Source organism: Hemicordylus capensis, chromosome 2, assembly GCF_027244095.1.
Source record: "Hemicordylus capensis ecotype Gifberg chromosome 2, rHemCap1.1.pri, whole genome shotgun sequence".
NCBI classification, from domain to species: Eukaryota; Metazoa; Chordata; class Lepidosauria; order Squamata; family Cordylidae; genus Hemicordylus; species Hemicordylus capensis.
The window spans coordinates 196,835,481-196,851,739 of NC_069658.1; the positions used below are offsets into that span (position 1 = coordinate 196,835,481).

Here is a 16,259-nt window from a genome sequence, read left to right on the forward strand (position 1 = left end):
TATATGTGGTTCCATCTCTGCCTGTTTCTGTTAAAGACTTGTTTGTTGAAATGCATCATACAGAAGCCAATATAATCTCTTGGATCTAATTCTTGTTTCTGTTTTGAATATGCTGGTTTGATCTATTGGGTTGTTTTAGTTGTTGTTATATATTTTTTAATTGATGGTGAGTTGCCTTGGGTCCTAACTGAGAAAGATGGGGTAAGAATTTTATCGGTAAATAAATTTCAAAAGGAAGCATGCCTATCTGCAAATCAAGCCATATTTCACTTTTCTTCAGGTTCAACTGTATAACTTCATGGCCAAAGACAATGTCCCATTCCACAGTGTTGTGTTTCCTTGCTCGTTGCTGGGTACAGAGGACAACTATACCCTAGTCAACCACCTCATTGCAACAGGTACTACTGGGGGGAATACATTGGGCCCCACCTTTCACTCTTCCATTTCTGGCCCTAAAGTTGCTGGCTTGAATCTAGGCTGCAGGTTGTTCTTAGGTTGTCCTTTGAAAGATCAGATCAAGAGCCTGTGAGTTCCAGTCACCTTTATGTGGGGCTATTGAGTTGGAGCTTTAAAGACTCTCTTGGACTCTTACCAATGTTCCATTCTCTCTGCAGAATACTTGAACTATGAGGATGGCAAATTCTCTAAGAGCCGTGGTGTGGGTGTCTTTGGAGACATGGCCAAGGACACGGGCATCCCTGCAGACATCTGGCGCTTCTACCTTCTTTACATGCGTCCAGAGAGCCAGGACAGCGCTTTCTCCTGGAGTGATCTCATGCTTAAAAACAACTCTGAGCTGCTCAACACCCTTGGCAACTTTATTAACAGGTGACTGAGCGGAAGGTGGGGAGTGCATCAAGTTTGCAATGAGAGTAAAGCACACCAGTCTAGTGGTGCTCTAGAGCACCAAGAAGCAGGGTACAAACTGTATTTGTGGCATTTTATCCAGCACATACATTGATTTGATTATCTGAATATTTTCAGTGGGTACAGATCTTCATAGTCTTGCATTGTGTAATGTATCAATTTGTTAATAATTGCATATAAGCCACTTCAAAACAGGAATGAAATACCTCATGCACTTTGGAATTTCCAAAACTATCATAAATCTTCTCCTTACTTCCATTCTATATTTGCTGTTTCAGAAGTGTTGGATGCAGTGGTCCCTCTAATTTTTTTCATCTCTGTGTGGAATGAGTTTTGTTCTAGGTGGCAGTATCAAGGCGGTGTGTATGCACATGCATTCAGAGTGGAGCCTTCCCAATTCAACCTGAGCGGGATCTAAAATGAACTGTGGACAAAAACTTGTGTGCATGTCTTAGAGGAAACAGTGGTCGGATGGCCCATCCTCTCATGTTCTGTCTCTGACTTAGCTTAAAGCATTGTGTTTTACTTACTAGCCCTATTGCGTGATAGCCATAACCATTCATGAATACTTGGGATCTTATTCTGCTACTAGTATTGGTTTGACTGATTCTGTATGAGCTGAACTGCTCTTCTGATGACTTGCCATATGTCCCAATTGCAACCTAATGGGCCTTGAAAAATCTTAAGGTGTGCATGTGCGTGCTGAATGCTAGGGATGTGCACAGAACCGGCAACTGCCAGTCTGAAGGTGGGAGGGGGAAATAGCTTTAAGGACCAAAGAGGGTGCTCTTACCCACCCTCCCCTGCTAGCACTCTGGTTTTAAAATAGTCCCACGGAGTGGTAGCATACCTTCTAGCCGCCCCGGTGTGTGGCAGACAGGAAGTGCCTGGAAATGCCCGGTGCACATCTGTGTGCCACGCCGGCCATTTGCGTGGTCAGCAACATAATGCTGACCACACAAATGGCTGGTGCACATGCCGTGTGTGCTGACGCCAATCAGGGCTTCAGGAAGGAACGCTGCAGCCCTGCATGGCTGTTCTAAAACAAGTGCAGGTGGGAGGAAGGTGGCGGGTGGGGGGGGAGCAGGTAAGGAGTTCCTTACCTGTTCTTTAAAGGCACATGCGCACACCAGCTCAAACGCCGGTATTTGAACAGGTTTGGTGCTCCAGAAAAGAAAAGCCAGCTATGAGCGTATAGGACAAAATATTAGGTAGTGACACAAGCAATAAAATGTATCCCCCCAAATCATAATTTTTGTTCTGTGTGGAGCTTTTTGTAAGCTAAGCTGAGATAATAAAGTTAACAGTTCAAAGAATTCATTCCTCGTGCACATTTCGCATCCATTTCTTGTCATCTTTTCCCCAGAGCTGGGTCGTTTGTGTGCAAATTCTTCGGGGGACACGTCCCCACTATGGAGTTGAGTCCAGATGACAAGCGCCTCCTGGCTCATATCACACTGGAGCTGCGTCAGTACAACCAGTTGTTGGAGAAGGTCAAGTACGTTCTTAGGGCTACTGGCACATGCCGGGTTCTAGGCTTTCCGCCATCTCTGGTGCAGTCAGAATCTGTATTGGAGGAGCTCTTTCCAGTCATGGGCAGCAGCAATATGTGGGCTAAGGAAAACTAGAGACCCTCTCACTCTGCTTCTGGCTAACATAAAGGTATAGCTCACCCAGAAATGCCCCAAGTATGTGTAGTAGTAAAAAGAGCATCTGATCATGTGCAGAAACACTTTGTTATCACAGAGTAAATGCAACATGTAGAACTCTCCATTTCTTCTAGGCAGTCTTGAACACTGACACACATTGTGTTCTATATAATTAATATTATCTAGGTGCATGTTTTGCTGTTTTATTATAGGGCTTTTTAAGAGGTATAACTCAGGTTTGTGTCGGCGATTAAGCTACAAAAACCGGTAGACTATATCAACCCGATAAATAATTTCAACTGGTCTGCCTTCACGTACATGTGAACATGTATGCACCCAGACCCACACATACATATAAATACTAAAAAACCACACATCACTCCTTTTTGGTAATCTTTAAGAAAACCCATCTCAGCTGGTTTTATAAAAAGTTGCCTAAAAGTTGTTATAAAACTTGAGTAACCAGGCAAGTGACTACTTATAAGGCTGAGGGTAGCTGGCCTTTCCCAGCACCTAGAATGCTGAGGTAACTTCCACGCGCTCATTTAACCTGGGTTGGCTCCTCTTAGCACTCAAATCTTCTTCTCTTGCAGGATCCGAGATGCCCTGCGCAGCATCCTGAATGTTGCTCGCCATGGCAACCAGTACCTCCAGGTCAATGAGCCCTGGAAACACATCAAGGGCAATGATGCAGACAGGTGAGGTGTGGCCTGAGAAAAATGTCCTGTTTCGTGACTGATTGTTCTACATTGAAATAGTCAGCCACACAGAATCCCTTTTTTATTGTTTGGGGTGTACCCGGTTTCCTGAGTTACATTCTGTTGCTGGGAAAATCTGTCTCTGTCCTTAAGTTCACATCTTTTCTCCACTTGCCCCTTGTATTTTGAAATGGTCCCATGGCACATGATATATCCACCTTGCTGAAGCTAAGCAGGCATAGGTCTGGTCAGTGCTTGGATGGGTGACTGTCTAGAAAACCCATGTACATCGCATTACGTTCCATGATGAAAGGAAGGTGAGTTGTACATGCAATAAATCTTCTGGTTCTGGGATCTAATCTGCTGCTTCCTCACCTTCATACCCAGCGGGCACTTCTTAATTTCTAATTATGGTTCTTTCATCTTCCTAGGAAGTGGGCAGGCACAGTGATAGGGGTGGCCGTCAACATTGCATCCCTGCTGTCTGTCATGCTGCAGCCATACATGCCCAATGTGAGCACTGCTATCCAAGAGCAGCTGCTCATTCCTGCTGCCTACAACGTACTGACCAATGACTTTGTCTGCACCTTGCCTGCTGGACATCAGATTGGCACGGTAGGTGCTGTGGAATGAGGTTCTAGGGCTCATGCTGGAACTGTGCAGCAGAGTCTTCCCTAAGCTTAGATGGAGTCCTTGTGTTCACAAGTAGCAGAAGAGAGGTGGCATATCTATATCTCAACGCTGCTGGTTAGGGGGTTGGACATAGCATGTCAGGGAGAAGATTTATTTATCATAGTGTTGAGACCCCAATATAATAATTTATACTCTGTGGCAAGGCAGGATCATCCTTTCACTAGCCCCCACCCTTGATCAATAAACACAGACCAGACCATGATAGGTGAACAAGTAGAGTTGCTTCAAATAGCTCAGCAAACAGAGCCACTAGAAAGGAAGATTTAAATAACAAAACAGTAGTGACTAGCACAGCTGACTTGGTGGGGAATCCTTCCTGACCTCAAGTATGGCCATTGGTCAGACATGGGTGTGAATGAGATCCATCCACTGAAATCCTCCTTGAATGAATCTTGTTAGTACCCTGATTATAATTGTGATGATGCTTGATGCCTAGCCTGACTCCGAAGTGTTTTTAAAAATTGGAATTGTGTTGGCAAGATCTTGATGGTCAAAGAGGCAGGGATGATACTACAGGAGGTGAATGGAATCTAAGCTCCATCTGTCACTCACCCAACTTCGCTGGCTTCCCATCTCTGCCCAAAAAGAACCTTTAAATAGAAAAGAGAGATTACTCAGGATGTTCAATATTTTAACATGGTAAGCGTGCAGAACACACACAGATCTGTACACACAGAATTTGCTCACAGAATACTCAAGTGGATTGTTCATGGGACTCTTAACTTTCTGCCAGGTCACTCCTCTGTTCCAGAAGCTGGAGAGTGAACAAATTGAAAACCTGCGGAAGCGCTTTGGTGGTGGCCAGGTAAGAGGAGGCAGCTGAGCTCATGAGTGCAGGGCCTCCCAGGAGAACCTCATGCAGTGATAGGGAGCACGGTTATTTTCTGCACAACAGAGATGCCCCTTCCTCCATTCCTGAGCACCCCTTTCCCATCTTAAGGCTCCTTAAAATAATTGGCATTTTATACTTTTGATACAAAGAAGGAACAACTGTCGCAGAAGGCCAGTTGACGGAGAATCAATACTTCAAATAGCCTCTGCTCTATGCGAAGGTGGATGAGACTAGTAACAAAGCACATTTGGAACTGCAGTGCTCAAGAACTACTAGGTTTGGGGTTCCCTCCATGGTCTCCATAGCAGGAAACATTTCCTCAACTGCTGTGCTGTAGATTCCCCAGTCCTACCTACTTGATCTGCAGTGATGGTCTTTGCAAAATGATTAAGTCGCTCTCGCCTAGCAGTGAAAGTGGATCACTTGTTTTGCAGTACTCTGTACCTGTCAATTCCTGTACACTTTACTATTGTTCTCTTGACAAAGTGATTCCCAAACTATATAATAGGGTGGCATGAGAAAAACACTTATGTGCTGCAGGAGAGGGCTTGTCTTAATAGTTAGAGGCTCCTTGGAACACAAGCACCGACCCACAGATAAGGCTGCTCGTTGCATCTCTGCATTATTCACTTGCTCTGGCTTTGCTTCCTTTCAGTCAGCCTCCTCTCAAGCCAGGCAATTTATGCCAAGTCTCTGGGTTTGGTGTGATCGGATCATCCACTTACTCCCAGATGCTTAGGTGCAGCAGAATTGCCTGCCCTGAGTGGAGGGTGCCTGCTGGATCTCAGCATGAATTACTGTTCGGGGTTTGCCGCCTCCTCATTGGGAGGATCACCCAGAACAAAGATTCACACAGAAGCACATGATGGATTCCTCTGATAGTGGATAATTCTTAGCTCTCCTACATTCTAAAAGTAAGCTGTAGGGAAGAGCGGGACGAGAGCGAGCGACATATATGCAAATGGAAAAATTGCTGCCTGAAGTTTGGGGGAAACTGTTTTAATGCCTTTATCACTTCTTCCCCCCTAAAATACTTTATGGATTAGTTCCCACACTAGTAACCTGCAACCACAGCAGCCAGACTTCCTGAATTCCTTGCCTGGTCTAAAGGGCAAGGTCTATTTATTTCAAAGTATTTTAAAGCTGCTTTTTTCTTTTAAAAACAATATATGCAGAACAATGGGTGATAAAAGTAACTGCACGCTGGAGTCCACTCTGCTGGCCTGATGTGGATGGATGTCTATACCTCAAGTGTAGCAAGCACCTCTTGCCTCCCCTCGGTGTTCTTTGCGGGGGTCTTGGTTAATAGCACTTCAGGCTGCTTACAAAGTTTTCTCCTCTTCTTTAGTACCTAACTGCTTGTCTTTCTCTTACCTTTTTCTGCTCCTCCGTGGGTCTTGTCTTGCTCCCTCTTATCCTTTTCCAGCTAGAAGACATCCCATTGAAGCAGAAGGTAAAGCTTGCTATCCCTCTGATTCTCCTTGCTGCATGCTGAGTGGGGTGGGTCCCCCTCTGCTCTAATGCTTGCATGAGGACAAGACACTTTTCGTTCACAAAACAGATTGATCAGTGGTTTCTTAACCATAACAATGGAAAGTCTCTTCTGGCAAGTCTGGGGCAAGATGGATCCAAAGGATAGGAGATTGCTGCCACTCCAGTGCACATTACAGTATATGCACAGCCCTCATTCCCTACCTGATTCCGCTCTAGATTGATTATACCTCTGGCCCAGTAAACAATGAAGTAGACACCAGACTGCAAGTCTGTGTCTGTTGTAAGCGGACCCACAGGCACCCCTGCTTCTGTTTGGTTGCATCATAGACTAATGTTGCCTGTTGTATCCACGTCATAGGATAGTCTTCCATCATGTGCTAGATGCTACCTCCATCCATCATTCCCTGCTTGGGAACTTGCCAGAGGCATCTGCCCAGCCACTTCTGAAGGCTCAGAACTATACTAAATTGAACCTTAGTCTGCTCTAATATGGGAGTTCTTAGGAACCGCACTGAGTGATTCCTGTATAGGATTAGTTTGTAGCAAGTACCTTATGTGCCTTCTGTATGCATTTTTTCAGCAGTACATTTCCTTATTCTCTGATGCTGGGGCCAGGGACATCTCTATTGGTTATCCTTCTCACGTACTCCAAGGCAGGACTGTTTTGATTAGCTAAAGAAAAATACACGCCTACTTGAGCCTGAGGGGTATAGTCCTAGTTCTTTATGTCCTGCGTAGTTCCTGACAGCTCCAAAAATCTAAATCTTTCTGAGCATTTTCTCATATTTTCTGCATTTTGTATTCCTACATCCTACTCTTTCTCAGTCTTTATTCATGTTTCTACCTCTAATTTCTTTCTTTTAAAAACCCTTCTGTTTTCACAATCCTTTCTCCTGCCTCTCTATTGTTCCTTCTCCCTCCTGCCATGGAGCACGCAGGAGCTTGTAAAATGATACTGGTGCTGAAGGGGAAAGTGAAAAGCAGCTTCCAGAGCACCTTCTCCACAAACATCGGTACCGACTACTAAAATGCCGCCCGGTCTGAACGCCAATGAGGCCACTGTGACTCTCTCACCCTCGGACCGCAAAACTCGCAGCAGAGCGGCCCAGTGCATCTCAGAGGAAGGGAGAGAGAACAAGGGGAGACTTTAGGAGGCTTGTCGCTCCTCATGGAAAGGCGAAGGCGGGCGGCAGCGTTTCCCCTCTCAAAGCCTCCGCCCACGAGTTCAGAGCTACAGGCCTGGGGAAGATCGGAGGCTCTAGTGGCGGCTGACAGAAAACCCCTGAAGGCGCCAAATGGTGTGGAAAAGGGAGAGGTGCCTCAGCAGCTGTTACCAGCAAAAGTCACCCCAGCAGCAGCAGAAGGGGGCAATTGGGGTTGGAGCCTGGATGAAGGACAAAAGAAAAAGCTGGTAAGATCTTGCCTTTTGTAAGGCAGGCCCTAAGTGGGTCCCTCAGAGCCAGTTCCCTGCCTGCCTGAGACAGTTCCCCCTGAGTGGCAGGCATGGTTTAAGAATGCAATAGTGGATACCATTCATCAGATCAGACCCTTAAAAAGTATAAAAAATCAAAGAAGCATAAGGGGGTATCCCCTTCATCTGAGGAAACTACCTCTTCTGATTCAGCCAGTCCATCCCCGAAGAAAGCTAAGAAAAAAACATGTCACATTCCAGAAATTTAAAAAATCCAGGTCTTCCAAATGTAAACATAATGATCAGCATTAGTCAGTCTTGTCAGGCCCTGACTCTGGGGACCCAAGCACTCAGGACCTGAGAACAACAATGGTACCAGATAAGTGTAAGGCCATTCCAACCCCTGTAGTTGATTTGGAGACTGACCCTGAGGGGGAGCCAGATGGGGCAGATGGTAGAAATCAGGACCCTGATATTGTTCCAGATGAGGAGTGGGGAGGATCTAGACCAGGGTTTTGTCTTGTAGCACCTTTTTGTGTCTGAGGACTTTAATCTTCTCATGACAAAGAATGGTTTGGGTTTTTTGCATTTTCATTTTTATTGGCTTTTACACTAGCTTTACATTCAAATTACATTCATTTATCTAATTCTACACGTAAGTAAATATTGACTTCCCGCTTACCTGTCTGCGCGGTTCACAATAACTATACATATAAACCATTGTTATAATAATTCAAAACATACATACTCCACACTACTACTCGATTTTACCCTACCCAACCTGCTCTTATTACTATATTTCAAACCCTGCTGAAAAGTCCATATTAGAAAAATAATTCTTTAAGTAAAGCAAAAATGGTTCCCAATCTTCTTTAAAATATTCCAAATTTTTTTTAATGCTTTTATTAGTATTACAAGTAGAAACAGAAAGGTTACATCTGAGACTCCAACAAGACCAAACAAGTTTACATACAAAGTCTTATCCTTCAAAACCAAAATGAAGGAAAAATACAATAGTGTTAGTTTAATCTAAAGTGTCCTAAACTAGGCCTCAGACATCAGTAGCAATTAGTAAAGAATCTTGAACCCCACAAGGGGAAATTAGAAAAGGTCTGTCCCAGCATGATTGATCATCCCACAATCAAACGGTTTGAAGAGGAGAGAACCAACCCTATGATGTATAAAGTAGATATGATACAATTATTTTGAACACAGGGCAAGACATCTCCAATACTCTGTGATTTGAACATCACAGACACTAAAAATGATATTAGGTATTATTGATAAGATTCTGTATTCTATAGGGAGGGAAATATAAGTTCCCTTGCTCTAATTTTGTCCTACTTCTGAATTAAGACCTGTATAAGTAATAATAAAACAAAGCTTATTGAAACTTTCAATAAGTGGGATAACTGAGTCTTGTAACATATGTTTTGTAATGTGTTATTCTCAAATACTCAACAAAAGGAAATTTCCTAAACAAATCATGGATCTTCTAGCCTTTTCCATCCAATCAACATTAAATGAGAGATATAATATATGTTAAGCTGGTGGGCTGAGACAATCTAAAATGATCAAAGGTCATCCATGATTCTAGCCAAACTGAAAATGAATTTAAAAAACTTTAAATTCCTTGTTCTGTCCAACTGGATAACCAGTTTACAATAGGAACCACAGCAGCAGACTTCACCAGTAAGGTGCTGTACAGTTCTCTTCCACATGAGTTTCAATGTTATAAATAACAGGTAAAGGAATCTAAATAAAAATTAGTCCTACTGATAAGAGCTCAAAAACCGATATGTAATTTTAGGTGTACCTCAGATATGTGTCTCAAGTATATCCTAATACACATTATTAAGTACACTTCAGTACCGTTTATAGTATTGTAATATCAATACAATAAAGGGGAAAGATCTCTCAGGCAAGACATATGTTAGTTCTATATGTCTCTGTGTTCAAATCACACCCTAAACTGCTTCAATCCCTTCATACTGGCTCTCTCCTCCAAAAACCATTCTACTACCTCCTAAAGAATCCGTGGGAGATTCAAACAGCAATACAGAGAAGGCTTGTTAATGTCTGTAGGCTCAACTAAAAACCTAATCATCAAGAGAGAATAGAGTTTAGAACTCTCACAGAACACTCTCCCTAAATTCAGTTAATTATTGGGCAACTGTATATGCAAAATGGTTTCAACCGAGATTATCCAATGGAGAAGAAAATAAGAGTTAAAAAAACGCTAGTTCTGGCATACCAGAAGTAATATGTGTGTTATAAATACAAAGCCACATATCCACCAGTTCATGAAATTCATATCCAGTCGCAAACTGGAATACAAAAACCATAGTAAAATAATGAACAAAGATCAGCTAAACCTTTAGTAGTCCCACTCCTCTGTAATGAAAACCAAATAAACATACGGGAGAGATAAATGGCGGGAACTAAATTCAGCCTTGACTGATCTTTATAACCTACAACTGAGGAAAAAAAATGTCGGACAATGGCAAAACAATATCCTCTCTATACATGTATCTAATCCTTCAGTTTGCTTCCAATTGTTTGCATTCAGCTAAACTTCTCAGAGTGTTATTATTAAGTATAATTATTATTATTAATAATTATCAGGTATTCATAACGGATAATAAAAGCTCATGGGGAAAGAGGAGGGAATAGTAAACTGAAACTAATAGAAGTAGCAGAATACCCTTCAGCTGCTTGTCATTCTTATCCCTTTAAAACTTTAATGTCCTGTGGTAAGGAAAAACTAATTATCCTGTTCTATATTTGGATATGTTTGCATTGTTGCAACACTTTGTTTCTCAGAATTAAGTTTGCAAGGATATTCTCAATTCATCCCTAAATCCCCCCTTCTTAATACATTCTCATTATGTCCCTCAAAGGAAGATATATGTGACAGTTCCTTAGGTCTATCAAACCATTGGGTCCACTATACAACTTAATTCCTGATTAGCTTGTTACCCATATTGGACCGTGTTTAGAACTCCCTAAATATTAATGTTTAAAATATAAAAGACAGTTAACACAAGGAATGCCTTGAGGGACCAAGTATTAAGGCTTGGTATTAAGTTATACTCCGGGTTACAGCTACAAATGAAACCCAAAATAATCACATATAATTCAGTTTCAATCATGCTGATACATGTTAACTCCTTAGGTTAAGACTTTGAGTGCTGAGGTTATTTCAATATTAGACCCTGTGTGAAGTTCCCTAAATAATGTTTGGTAGGAAAAGGAGGAGAAGCAGTACAGAAATATATTGAAGAAAGTGCATTGAACACAGGGAATACATTGACAAGCCAATTAATGAGGTATAGTATATGCTTATACTCAAAGTTAAAACCTTTAGATAGATAGATAAAACCTTGAATTAATCACATATCTTGAAAAGTCAAAGAGAAGGAGAGATGCATAAGAGAAAAAAGTGGGAGTCAACATTTAGAATCTTTGAGGCTTTGAGAATCTACCCGCTCACCCAGCAAAGGGTTAATTTGAAATCTTAGAAACAGTGTCCAGGGACATTTTCTCATACAGGAGAGACCAAACAGAGCCGGAACTGTAACCTTGAAATACCTAAGAAAGTTTCTGCGCAAAGAAATCCCTCCAATTGAAATCCTTCCTCATAGACCTCACCACAGCTGAAAGCCAAGTAGTTCTATTAATACACACGTGCAAAGTAAACAGCTGAAGCAAGTAAACTTTCAAATAAAATTAAAACTTTCAGGTTTGTTCTATTATAAATCTTCATCACTCCAGCTCAGCCAAGTAGGAGGTATGGAATTCTTCAAAGTAAAGTCACAGTCTCAGCAAACTCCTTCCCAACACTTTCGTTTCTCTAGTCAGAACTTGGGTAGATAGTTAATGGCGAAAGGGTGATTATTCAGCCATAAAACACTTTGTCAGCCGTGCAAACAGAAGGAACTGTAAATGGAACTTTTCAGAGCAGTCAAAGTCAAATCCTCCTAGAGAGCAGGTAAACAGAATTTGTCCAAGTAGGGCTTTGTAAGACAGACATGAACAGGTTAGATATGTGGTTCTGCAAAAACAGTAAAATGAAAAAACCAAATCAAGAGAAGAAACAAGCCATTCTTCTATCCAAGCCTGTCTTCTCCATTGCAAATACTTGTCTGCCGGAAAGTTCGAGGTGGGGGAGGGGGAGGTTCACAAAGAGATAGGGAGAAAAAACACCCATAATAATCTCCAACGAATGCTGTGAGTAGTTTAAAGTTCAAGAATAAAATAAGAAATAAGTAATTGCTGGGATATCAGACATTTCAAAAAATTCTTCAAGACAAAACTGAAAGCTGTTAGCATTGGAATGCTGAGCTCTCCAGCAAAGTAAAAATAGCAAAAAGTAAGCAAGAGCTTTCAGTAAAGAGAAAAACAACACCGTAAATCTGCCAAACTCACGGCCAAGGACATCTCAGATTTATTAGTAAAGATTTTTTTTTAAAGAGCAGGTAGTTGGTGATTAGGCAGTGAAAAGCCTCTCTTCATTCAGTCCGATGATTGCAGGAAGGTCTCTCCAGATGTTCATCCAGGGTTTACCAGACTTTTCAAGGTCTGAAGACCCCCTGACTCCCACCTTTAGGAGGAGGACCGAGCCCCACACACATACCGACCTCCATCTGACTGATGGAAGGTGATAAGACCAAATGATTGATGAAAATCCTGACAGGTGGTTTAGTCAGGAATTTTCATTCCTGACGCCATCTTGCTTCTAATATTCCAAATTTTCATCTCTTATAAGTGCTGCAAGCTTTGCCATCTCAGCATACTCCAAAATTTTTATCAACCAGTCTTCTTTTGAGGGCATTTTAGTGTCTTTCAATTTCTGCGCATATACTATCCTAGCTGCCGTGATTGCATGCATAGAAAATGTTAAATTTCTTCTGGAGAACTCTCTTTCTGTTATTCCCAGCAGGAGGGATTCTGGCCTCTTACAAAATATCATTTTAAAAATTTTCTTCAACTCATTGTATATCATATCCCCAAAAGCCTTTGCCTTCCTGCATGACCACCACATATGAAAAAAGTTCCTTCACATTGTCCACATCAGTGTTTCTCAACCTTTTTGGACTCAAGGACCGCTAAATCATTTTTGCAGAGTGTCAAGGACCGCTACATTCTTTGTGTGCAGTTTCCCGGACCAGCAGTTAGTAAAGGGGTTGCAAGTTTAATTTTATGTTATATATCTAACAGATATAACATCTAACATTGCAATTAAAATAATATCATAAAATAAAATTTGTTAAACAATAAACTGTATTTTATTTACATACTATTTACATACTCATCAAAATGCACACAAGAAATTAAGTTAATGTGAACATTAAAATTTTAAAACTACATGTTTACATGCTACTTGTTTACTTAACCTTTTCCGATTCTTTTCATCGTGTGTGCATCATCACTTATCGGGGGGGAAATCCCAGGTGCCCGATATTGTTGTGCGTGTGAGGAATCTTAAGACTTTCCCCTTCTTTCTCTGCAAAGGTGTTTGCTTGTTTTGCTGGGACGGGAAGGTTACACTGAAGAGGCGATTGCACATGCAAGGGCTGGCTCGCTGTGGCGGCCCCAAGCCAGAGGAAGCGCGAAGGGGGCGGGACTCAGCAGAAATGTCCACTCCCGTCCCTGCTGCTGTAGTAGCTGCGGCTGAGGCGGGGCTGGAGAGCGGGGAAAGGCGGGATGGATGGCTATTGCTAAGAGATGAGGAGGGGAGCCGGGCTTGTTTGTCTTTAATACGGAGACTTTGAGGCTTAAGAAAAGGCGGGGAAAGGTGCTCCCCTCTCCTCCTGGCAGAAGAGCTCAGGGAGGTGGTGTGTGGCAGGAACCTGCATTTTGTCCAGCTTGCAAAGGGAGAGAAAGGGTGCCTTTTAAGAAGGTCCCTGGAGGAGGAGAGAGCGGAGGCGGTGGGCCTGTGTGGCGCTGTATAAAAGCGATCTGGCAGCTGCGCGCACCCGGCAGTGCCGCCCCTTTGCTCGCATCAGGCGCCTCCTCCAGGGACCTTCTTAAAAGGCACCCTTTCTCTCCCTTTGCAAGCTGGACAAAATGCAGGTTCCTGCCACACACCACCTCCCTGAGCTCTTCTGCCAGGAGGAGAGGGGAGCACCTTTCCCCGCCTTTTCTTAAGCCTCAAAGTCTCCGTATTAAAGGCAAACAAGCCCGGCTCCCCTCCTCATCTCTTAGCAATAGCCATCCATCCCGCCTTTCCCCGCTCTCCAGCCCCGCCTCAGCCGCAGCTACTACAGCAGCAGGGACGGGAGTGGACATTTCTGCTGAGTCCCGCCCCCTTCGCGCTTCCTCTGGCTTGGGGCCGCCACAGCGAGCCAGCCCTTGCATGTGCAATCGCCTCTTCAGTGTAACCTTCCCGTCCCAGCAAAACAAGCAAACACCTTTGCAGAGAAAGAAGGGGAAAGTCTTAAGATTCCTCACACGCACAACAATATCGGGCACCTGGGATTTCCCCCCCGATAAGTGATGATGCACACACGATGAAAAGAATCGGAAAAGGTTAAGTAAACAAGTAGCCTCTTAAATTAAAGCCCACGAGGAGCAGCAGGGAAGGGGCGGCAGGGAGATATCCTGCCGCCCCAATTACACTACGAATTACGGGCACCAGAGCAGGAAAGCGGCGGGAGGGGTAAGTAAACCCTCCCACCCTCTTAAATATACCCCCCACCCAGTGCCGGACCGCAGTTGGTCGAAGCAAACACGGACTGCACCAACAACCGCCATCTTCCCGCCTCGGCACCTCACTTAGTTTTAAGCCAGTAAGTTTAAGCAGCTCACCTCATCAAAGATCTCACACAGAGCACCTTCAAGCGACCAGCAACCACCTGATTCCTCCACTCACTCACTGGGCCATCTTCCCGCCTCAGCACAAGCCCCGCCCCTGCTCCACCCCTATTGGCCACTGACGTTCCAGGAGCCTCGGAAACTGTGTTACTCAACAATGTTGAGTAAGGGGGGCGATGGCAACCCGGACCCGACCGGGATGGTGGCATGTTTAGTGCAAGCTTTTACTGGGGATTGAAAAACAAGCCTATTCTTCGGGGAGCCCTGCCTTCCTAGTCGCGGACCGGCACTCAAGCCTCCGCGGACCGGCAGCGGTCCGCGGACCGGCTGTTGAGAAACACTGGTCCACATTTCCAACATTTGTTTGAAACATTTTTATACATTAATGCTAATTTTTTCGGTGTCAGATACCACCTGTACATCATCTTATAATAATTTTATTTTAAAGTATAACATGCAGTAAACTTTAAATCAGTTTTCCATAATTTTTCCCAAGCAGCCATATCTATATTATGTCCCACATCCTGAGCCCATTTGATCATAGTCGTTTTAACCACTTCATCTCTTGTCTCCTCCAAAAGCAACGACCTATACATCTTAGAGACTAATCTTGCATTATTTTCACACAGCTCCTTCTCAAATCTTGACATTTGATCCACAAATCCAACCTTAAGGTCATTTTTATAAATTTTATTTAGCTGGTGATACTGAAACCAATTACTAACCAAGTTTTGTACTTCATTTATTTTTTTTAAATTTACAGCCCTTCTCTTGAAAACATAACAAATCCCTATAAGTACCCCATTCAGATTACATATTTGTCTCTTTATGTGCCAAAGCCTCAATCGGGGATACCCATAATGGAGTTTTACACTCCAACCATTTTTTATATTTTGCCCATACTCCCATCAGACTCCTTCTTACATAATGATTAAGGAAGTCTTTATGCACTTTGCCTTTATCATACCACAAATATGAGTGCCAGCCAAACCTTCTATCGAATCCTTCCAAATCAAGTATTCTGGGATTTCTTAATGTTATCCATTCCTTTAACCACACCAGACAAACAGCATCAAAATACAGCCTTAAATCAGGCAGGGTAAGACCACCTCTTTCTTTAGCATCTGTTAAATTTTTAAATTTAATTCTTGGTCTTTTCCCTTGCCAAACAAATTTAGTTATATCCTTTTGCCATTGCTTGAAACAGGTTAACTTATTAATTATAGGAATTATCTGAAAAAGAAACATTTTAGGCAAGACATTCATTTTCACAGCTGAAATTCTTCCCATTAAAGATAAGTTCATTCTAGTCCATCTTTACAAATCAGTTCTTACTGTATTCCATATTTTAATATAATTATTTGAAAACAAAGAATTTTTATTTGTCAACCAGACACCCAAATATTTGAGTTTCTTCTTCACTTTCAATTCATTTATCTCATAAAGTCTATTATTGGATTTCTGGTCCATATTTTTTGTCAACATCTTCATTTTACTCTTATTAATATAAAACCCAGCAAATTGGCCAAATTGTTCTATTTTTTCCAAGAGCCTACCAACCTTTCCTAATGGATTTTCTAGAAAAAGCACCACATAATCTGCAAAGGCTCTGAGTTTATACTCCTGTTTCCCTCCTTTCGGGCCTTGTATTTGGTCATCTTCTCTAATGTTTCTACAAAGCACTTCCAGAACTAATATAAAAAGTAATGGGGAAACCCGACAACCTTGTCTAGTTCCTCTTTGTATTTTACAATTTGATACTTCAATTTATAATAATTTTGGCATATTGCTCCAAATAT

General features: G+C 42.5%; 1 protein-coding gene across 6 annotated transcripts in view; it reads left to right on the forward strand.

The window, feature by feature from the left end:
• The window catches only part of MARS1 (methionyl-tRNA synthetase 1), a 62,763-nt gene that overhangs the window by 37,981 nt on the left and 8,523 nt on the right, over window positions 1–16,259 (forward strand). For 5 of the 6 annotated variants that reach the window (XM_053295100.1, XM_053295098.1, XM_053295101.1 and 2 more), the window contains 7 exons: window positions 281–398; window positions 615–828; window positions 2,234–2,365; window positions 3,110–3,214; window positions 3,646–3,829; window positions 4,641–4,712; window positions 6,166–6,192. In XM_053295100.1, coding sequence (XP_053151075.1) covers window positions 281–398; window positions 615–828; window positions 2,234–2,365; window positions 3,110–3,214; window positions 3,646–3,829; window positions 4,641–4,712; window positions 6,166–6,192 — 852 coding nt within the window. The remainder of the gene's footprint in view (window positions 1–280; window positions 399–614; window positions 829–2,233; window positions 2,366–3,109; window positions 3,215–3,645; window positions 3,830–4,640; window positions 4,713–6,165; window positions 6,193–16,259) is intronic. The other variant, XM_053295097.1, reaches the window with a different exon arrangement.